Consider the following 8,985-nt stretch of genomic DNA (forward strand, 5'->3'; position numbering starts at 1 on the left):
CTGAAGGCCGGCGGGGGGCAAAAGTCTTTGCTCCCCCCTGCCTGCCTTCCCGGGAGAGCAGAGAAACGCAGCGCGTTTCTCCACTGTCCCGGACGGCTTTTGAAGGCAGGCGGGGGGACGGCTTTTGAAGGCAGTCTTTGCTCCCCCCTGCCTGCCTTCCCGGGGGCTTTAAAATCGCCCCGGGACAGCGGAGTCCTCCGCTGTCCCGGGGCAATTTTAAAATGCTGGCGGGCGGCAGCGAAGCCCGGGACAGCAGAGGACTTCTCCGCTGTCCGGGGCGATCTTAAAATGCTGGCGGGCAGCAGCGAAGCCTTCGCTGCCGCCCGCCAGCATTTTAAGATCACCCCGGACAGCCTCCGCTGTCCCGGGGGTTTTTAAAATGCTGGCGGGCGGCAGCAAAGGCTTCGCTGCCGCCCGCCAGCATTTTAAAATCGCCCCGGGACAGCGGAGGACTCCGCTGTCCTGGGGCGATTTTAAAGCCCCCGGGAAGGCAGGCGGGGGGGGGGAGCAAAGACTTTCGCCTCCCGCCAGCCTTCCGAAGAGGTCCAGGACCTCTTCTGAAGGCCGGCGGGGGACGAAAGTCTTTGCTCCCCCCCCCGCCTGCCTTCAAAAGCCGTCCTCTGCTGTCCCAGGGTTTTTTAAAATGCTGGGGGTGGGAAGAAAAGCCCTTGTCCCCCCCCAGCCTTCAGAAGAGGTCGGGGGACAGACTGTCCCCGGACCTGGTCTGAAGGTGGTTTCCATAGGAACTCATTGATTGATTTTCAATGCATTCCTATGGGAAACTGTGCTTTGCAAGACGAAAAACTCGCAAGACGAAAAAACTTGCGGAACGAATTAATTTCGTCTTGCGAGGCACCACTGTACTTGTTAGGGTTATAAGAAAAAGAGGTAGGCTGTACTGCCTTTTTCTGAAAAAGCAGGTTACCTCCTAGGTTCTGTAGTAGCATGTCTTGGTTTATTTCAGTTTTTTAAATCAAGTTGAATATAAATGTGCCGTCCCTGGTTTTCAGTATGGAATATGGCTGGTGCCATATAGTTTGTTTGTTTTTTTGAAAACCCCTTGTAGTAACTACTTGCTGTATACAGGTTGTGTTTCCCATTTAGGGAGAATATCATCAGTATCAATGAGCTTATCAATGTGATGAAACAGATTCAGAAGATACCAGAAAGCAAACTAAACAGGCTTGCCCAAGCACTAGATGAAAATAAAGATGGAAAGATTGACATAGACGATGTTTCCAAGGTGAGTCTGCTGAAGAATGTAACCTGTTTTGTTTAATGTTTGTTATTTGTGTTGTTTAAACAATTTGTTTTATCAAATTTAAGACTTAGAAGAAGAAGAAAAACCTCCCTTAAATTAATTGACCTTAGAATGAAAGTAGTTTGGCTTAATTTGTGGCAGTATGGTGCATTCTATGGTTTGGTTAAATTGTAAAAATGCGATATAGATTCAGAGCTTATAAACAAAAGTCTAATTGATGTTGAATAATATACATGTTTATAAAATCAGAGCAGTATCAAAACAATTTTCAGTCTTCTCTTCTCCAGGCTAAACGTACCCAGCCCCCTTGTATTGTAATTTATACAGACTCATGTCAACAACAATCTTACTTCTTTGGAAAATACCACACTGTCCTTTTGGATTCAACACACAATTTTGAAATTGGGTTGTGGTTGATATTACAAATCATTTTTGGCATATATGCTTCACTTATTTTCCTCCTTAATTGTAGAATTTCATAAAAATTGTGAATAAAGCACAATGTAACTTGTGCATTTAACATATGTTTATATTTGCATAGGTGGTAGAGCTCATCGACAAAGAAGATATTGATATTTCTACTAACCAAGTCGCAGAGATCATGTCACTGTTGCAGAAAGAGGAAAAACTAGAAGAAAAAGAGAAAATAAAAGAAAAGACTGAGAAGGAAGCTCTAGAAGTCAAGAATTAATGAATTAGTCTTCAATTTGATTTCAAGGCTGAATGAAGTGGAACATCTTATGTTACCTTGTCCAGCACCTCCTATCTGTGAGATGATGAACATTATTGATCTATAGGTTAATCAGGAAATAATAAGAAGTTGGGTAGGCAGAATGAAACTTTTCCCTGATCAAACATGGGCAATTTATCATTCCAGGGAGATGAGAGCAGTCTTGGTCTTTAAATAATGTATTCCTCCTTGTGGAATTTTGTGTACTCTTTAGTATTCTGTAGTGATTCAGTACATTTTATTGTCCCCAGATCATGATACAAGTTAGGAATTTCCTTGCATTGTGCAAGGAATTTGCATTTTTTTGTTAAATAATATTACGTATACTTGGCATGCAGTTTGTCTTCTGTACTTGGCAAAGAGGTGAAATTCTGTGCAGCAAAATTAGCAGTATATAAACCATCCGAAAATATCTTAAATTCCCATTATTATTTTTTAATGAAGCTTCAAAAGGGCTTATATAGCAAACACATTAGTTCTGAAAGTGCTGTCGTTGTGTTGGCCTAGCGCACCCTCCAGACAGTTACACTTTTAGAACTTTAGAAATTTTTAACATGCTCAGATGCTTAAAAAACCAAACAAACACCACCCCACACTTTGCCAGCTTCTCAACACTAAATAATGTACATGCAGAAAATTAAATATAAGGGGGATTGCAGCAATATCCCACTCAGTTCCTTGCTCTGCTTTAGTTTTTCCCATACTTCTGCTACGCTCTCTCTGGTCTCCCTCCCATTACAATAGGAAATCCTATCAGACTTCTGTCATTTTTAAAAGCCACAGGGCAACCAGCAATCTCAGCAGCTGCATTTCTCCAGATTCCCTACACACCCTCTTCCCTGTGGATCTGAAGGCTACATAAGGGACACATAGGTAGAGAGAGGGGAGGGCCCTGAAAGCTTTTATGCCTTGACTGAAGGCAGTCACCCAAGCCACTCACTTCCGTAAAGATGCCTTTAACCCTAGCAGTTAAAAGACTTCTTGATGAAGTAAACTGCATTTTTTCTGAATTAAAGCGAGGAGGAAACCAGACTTTTAAACATTTTGAAAGTGCAGCTTTGTATGTGTGTCTTATTTATGTGTAAAGGAAGTGTCCATTTGTGTTGATTATTTTTGTTCATTGGAAATTGTGAAAGTCACAGCACAGATCTGAAATGACTGACCCAGTTAATTAGGAACACGGTACAAAAATAACCTTTTCACTGCATACTTCAGCTTTTCATTTGACCTTTTTTTGTTATCACCTCGAGTCATTTAGTGGTAGCAGTTAATTGAGCAGGATATGAACACTGTTTTGGTAACTCGAGCTTTAAAATATTCATATTGGCTTTTCTTTGTTTTCCAATGGGGCTAAGGATGCTCTCAAGCCAGTTTCCCAGAAAGCAATTCTTTCTGAAATCAATGACATTTAGTTTGAGTAGCTGGCTTTTTGAGATGTAGTGCAAAGGGCTGCATGTAAAGGATGCCTTTCTGGAGAGGAACCTGGATGCAACTCAAAGGATTGCTAAGCTGCGGGTTCCTTGTTGTATTGGATTAAACATTCTTTTTTTGTAACCAGTAGTCCAAGGGGAAAAAAATATTTGTCACCTTTCATAAATTGCAGTTGTGGTATTTATGGGTGGTATCTATTTTTGACTGTCTGCTGATGGAAGAAGGTTATCCATAGAAAGGTGGGGAGGCAACTCCTGCAAATCTGACCCATTTCTCTGGAGGGAATTTTCAGGGAAGGAGGGAGGGAGGGAGGTAGAATTGCCCTGAACTACTTGGCTTCCCTGTCTAGCCAACTAATTTCCTTCCACCAGTGAATCAACAACATTGGCTATCACCCTGTGGTTCCAGAACTTGAGAAATAAGTTGCATGAAAAAAGTGTTCAGATTGGGAATTTTTTTTCTGTTTAGATGTCAAGATATTCAATAATTTCAGCTCATCATCTGACAGCCTACCTATGTCCAAATTTATTGCCAACGTCCTGTTTCGATCTGTGTCCTTTCAATTCCCATTGATTACAGTTGACTTTATACAGGTACCAAAGATCTTCTGCAAGTGGTTGCTTTCACTTTTGGCAACTTCTCTGTTACAATTCCTTTCAATTTAAAGTGCAGGTAGTTTTCTGCCAGGACTGCTGAAGTAATACTTTGCTGCCGTAAAAATCTCGTTTTTTTGTGAATGTCAAGCACAGTGCGGGGAAAAAAGCATGTGGTGGAATTTGGATTTGAAATGATACACTTCTGTAGAAAGTTAAAATTCTCACGTTCTGCATGACGGACCATGATGTTTACTAAATTGCTTTTAGCGGCAATGTTCTTGGGGCAGATTGGCAAAAGGGATCAAAGGAGTGTGGTATACATGTGCAATTTGGATTAAAAGATGAATCATGCAGTGGGTAGCATAGTAGATGGCTGAATATTTATTAAAACAATTGCACTTTATGACCCATGAATTTGTTGTGCCAGCAAAATTTGTTAATAGGGCACTTGTATATTTGTATCTCTGCATTATTGCAGAAGATGTCGGAATCGAATGTCAGGCTGTAGATTTATAATTTAGAATGTGAGTGAGATGTTAAAGCAGCCACACAAAATTTGTTGTCTGCATGCATAATATCAGTAACTTCAGATTGGGAAGGTGTCCACGGTGGACTTCCATATCCTGTTAGTAGAAGACAACAACAATACCCAAGAGTGACAGTTTGACTCCCCTGGTCTTGATTTTGAATGAGCTTCCATCAGACTAGCTAATTTGGGCTTGATTGGGCTCGAATGCGAACTTAATTTGTTTACATTCAGTTCTGTTCTGAGTGAAGACGCTGTTGTACTCCTTGTGATACCAACCACTTGAAGGCCCTCCCCAATTTGCTCAAAACCAGGCAACAATGGAAACAAAATGAAGTTGGTAGGATCCACTTGAGGCATCAGTTAGACTGTTGGTGTGGCTGCAAGAACAGCCTAGATACAAGCATTTATGGGAGAGAGGACCTGTATCACACCTAAATCGTTGCACTCAAGGTACTGGCACCACAGTGCCAAACATCTATTGGGAGTCTTGGACTGAGTCACAACCTTCCCTCTTGCAATTATGGGGAAGGGGGTAGCTGCATCTGGAAGGGATTGCAGCTGAGACTGTGCATTGCGAAGTCCATCTGAAGCTCAGAGGGTGTTCAGACTCCTCTTAGGAAAGGCGTGAGTGTTTGCCCACTGGGAAATTTACTTTCACCCCACTTTTAAGGTTCTGTGCCATCCATAATGCCCAGTAATTTCCTCTCTTTAAACGGGACTGGAGGAAAATGAGCTGGCTTTAAGGCATTGTGTACTAGTGGTGGACTGCTGCGCTAAATTTCTGAGAATTCTTAAGAGTTGCAAGTTTTATTTAGAGCTGTACTTTTGAACAACAGGGGGGGAACCATAGCCAGTACTTTGAGATATTCCTGGGGTGTTCTTTGCCAGTTGTTCTACCATATTTAGACTTAGGATACCAGAAAGGGCATTTGTAGTGCAAGGTGGTTTTGTACCTGTGATTTGATATAGTAGTGTTTGTTTCTTATGAGGTCTGAAAGGTAAAAGGCGCAAGCTATTTATAAAAATAAATAAATGCAAACCCCTTTCTCATGGAAAATTGTAACCCAGGATTCTAATTCAGGGCTGACAAGTGGGAACTTTCAGGTTTCTGTATGAGATTGCTGTTCATTGCACAGCATCTATGGGTTGCATCCAACTCTGTTTTGCTCAGAATAGACCCACTGAAATGAATCTACTTAAGTCAGTCCTATGGGTTTCAGTGGGTCTTCTCTGAGCGTGACTAATGTTGGGTACAATCCCATATCTCGAATAATCATGTGAACATTTTTAGGTTCCAAATATATCTTTCTACAGAAATGAATTTGCCGTGTGCTGCTCTTGGATACAGTCATACGTAGTGATTGGTCCCAGTTGTTTGTATTGCACCAATTGTTTGAGGGGAGAGACGAGTCTCAGGTTCACAAAATTGATGAAATTTGTTCCCTCTGATGGTCTTGATTGATCATCATGTTAGGAGTTGGCAAATAATTATCTTCTTCCCCTCTCCCACTCAAATTAATTTAGTGATTAGATGGAGTAGCTTAGTTTTCTTGAATAGCCAGGAGTCCGTTTCCCCCCGTAGTACACATTGTGGTATGAAATGCCTAAGCTGACTCATGAGTGTATGGTCCTGCTTTATAGTAAAGGATGAGACAAGACCAGAGATGGTCAACTGGCAATGCTTGGGCAAGATTAAGCCCCCCAAACCAATTTGTCTGGTACCTAGCATTTTAATCAAGAGGATGTAAATATTTTGTCCACAATTTGCCCTTTAAGGAATAAAAAGTTTATTCAAAGTGGTGTTGGGTGGGAGAGAGAGAGGGAGAGTAGATTACCGTATTTTTCGCTCTATAGGACGCACTTTTCCCCTCCAAAAACGAAGGGGAAATGTGTGTGCGTCCTATGGAGCGAATGCAGGCTCCCACCGTGCTCCTGAGGCTTCGGGTTGCCTTCACTGAAGCCTGGAGTGCGAGAGGGGTCATTGCGCACCGACTCCTCTCGCTCTCCAGGCTTCCAAGGTAGCTGCCTGAAGCCTCCAGAGCGGAGGCTTCGGGTGAATGCACAAAACACACCTTGTTTTAGAGGGGGAGATTTTTCCCCCCTTGTTCTCCCCCTCTAAAACAAGGTGCGTCCTATGGTCGGGTGCGTCCTATGGAGCGAAAAATACGGTACATTTTAATGTTGCTTCTTGGGTGTCACATAGTTCGTGCCATTTAGAAAAATGTAAGCTCTGCCCTGGGAATGCTTATTGGAAAGCAGTTTATGCTGCTTCATTATAATCGTATATAATACAAATTCATAAAGCTACCTTATACCATTGGTTCACCTAGGTTAGTATTGCCTACACCAGGGCTAGCCAATGTAGTTCCTTCCATTTGTTTTTAGTCTTCATCTTGGCTACCCCAGATCTACTGGGCACTGTCCTATCCTGAAAAATGCACTTCGCACATAGGACTGCCATACTTTATCTTCTTAAAGCCAGAGTTGTTTGCTAAAATAAGTCATATTTGAGGGAATACTATAACACCCTTTCTTCGTGGAAGGTAGTTCTATGAGCCAATTCCTATTTTACATTTACCTAGCTTGGTAGAGATTTTATGTCAAGTCACACGAACGTGTGCTTGTTCCTCTGACGTGCTTGAAAGCAGCAACCGGGAAAGGATCGGACTTGCATTTTCAAATATTATAAAGATATGTGCGCTTAATTTTGCACACACCTCTGTCTCTTAAGATTTCATGGGAAGTGTACACATCTGAGAACTTGTAATCTGGTACAGATATCTAAATGCAGACACTGAATTGACCCAAAGCAAATACCAGTGATCAGCTGTAGTCATCCTTCACACTATAGAATGGTGATCAACGTTTCTGCCTTATGGGAACACTTTCCCTAAACCACCAACATTGATCTTTATATTGAGGGATCTGTGACAAGTTTCAGAGAATTCCTAGAGTTCCCTGGGACATGGTTTGAAAATGCCATGAGATGGAACTGAACGAAGGAACAGACGCCACAGAAACAGCCTATGTGTCTCTTTCCCCTTGTGCTTTTAAAATTCCAGGGTTAGGAGTAAGAGAAGAGAAACATCTTGCCACTTGATTCAGGGAACATGCACACACAAAATTTGGCTTCAGAGGTCTTGAGGAGCTGATTTCTCCTAGTTTTTCTAAATTGTTTACTGTTAAACTGAGAACGAGGGTGGCAGAGCAAACCGTCAGTCTTGCATTTCATATCAGGATGGCTTAGGCAATGCCTATGTAGGTGCTGGCTTGTATATCATCTTTGAGGGACCGTTTGATGGATGTTCCAGTTAGGGGTCGTACGGTTCCAGCTCTTATTACTTCCGTTATATCTTGGTGTATGTCTTGGGATTGCATAATATATATTTTCTTAAAACCATAGCTGTTGACAAGGGATGCAAGTTTCAGCTGCGGTGACGTGTACATAGAGGTCCTTGTGTGGTTAAAAAGGAAATACTGGCCTTGCTTTGGGAAGTATACTGCACTCCATTGTGTGTGATACTGAGACAGACACACACAACTTGCAAAAATCCCCCAAAGACTTTATTCTGATGCATGCAAATCCATAAGTAGATGCCTGGAAAAGCATAGTTTTCTCTAAATAGTAGATGCTCATGTCCTGTAGAGAGTATTCTGGAAAGCAAAGCAGCGTGGCAAAACAGGCTAGCACCACTAGAGATTGGAAGTCCTGGAAAAACCCCGGAAAAATTGGGGGGAAAGTCCAGGTTTTCCAACGGCTTTGAAAAACACACCTTTTTTCCAGTTTTTTTCCAAGCCTTGCCATTTCTAGGTACCACACTAGCATATAAGGATTTCACATTAATCATGAGAATTGCCCTGTTGTTTTTTCTAGAATGCAGATACTGTCTCTGGAAAAGAGACTTATGCCACCATGATTCAAGATACATGTGTAATTAAATCTAAATGTGCTATGCTAGTGATGTTTTTGTGCTTTGATGTGTATAAAAGAACTTTTCTACCTTTTTACGGTTAAATTATTACACGAAGCCCAGACATTATTAAATAAAAGTATACTTATTCCACCTTTAAATGTTGGATTATTTATTAACAAAAGAACAAATCTGTCAATACTTGTCGATCACTGCAAACAGAATACATTGCTTGCTTCTTAATGTGCAGCAAAATAAAACTGGTTAAAGTTTTTGATGTACGCATTTTGCTTTTTTTTAAAAAAAATAATGTTAATTTTATTTCATGCCATCTTCCCTAAATGATCTGGACAATTTTGCTGATGACGTGGAATGCTTCAGGGTGGTAAAAATGAAAGATTGTGAGGAGCTGCAAAAGGAATTCCAAAAACTAGATGAATGAGCATAAAAATGGCAAATACCTCAGTTTACTAACTTAATCTGTTCCGGAAGTCTGTTCTTAAACCGAAGTCGTTCTTAAACCAAGG

General features: G+C 41.4%; 1 protein-coding gene across 4 annotated transcripts in view; it reads left to right on the plus strand.

Moving 5' to 3' along the window:
• LETM1 (leucine zipper and EF-hand containing transmembrane protein 1) overlaps nt 1–5,562 on the plus strand; it is a 29,360-nt gene extending 23,798 nt beyond the window's left edge. For 3 of the 4 annotated variants that reach the window (XM_081911737.1, XM_081911734.1, XM_081911735.1), the window contains 2 exons: nt 1,087–1,243; nt 1,803–5,562. In XM_081911737.1, coding sequence (XP_081767863.1) covers nt 1,087–1,243; nt 1,803–1,952 — 307 coding nt within the window. In that variant the 3' untranslated portion in view covers nt 1,953–5,562. The remainder of the gene's footprint in view (nt 1–1,086; nt 1,244–1,802) is intronic. The other variant, XM_081911736.1, reaches the window with a different exon arrangement.
• The last annotated feature ends 3,423 nt before the right edge of the window (nt 5,563–8,985 follow it).

This window comes from Podarcis melisellensis (genome assembly GCF_964234715.1).
Source record: "Podarcis melisellensis genome assembly, chromosome: 5".
In the NCBI taxonomy this organism is placed as follows: Eukaryota; Metazoa; Chordata; class Lepidosauria; order Squamata; family Lacertidae; genus Podarcis; species Podarcis melisellensis.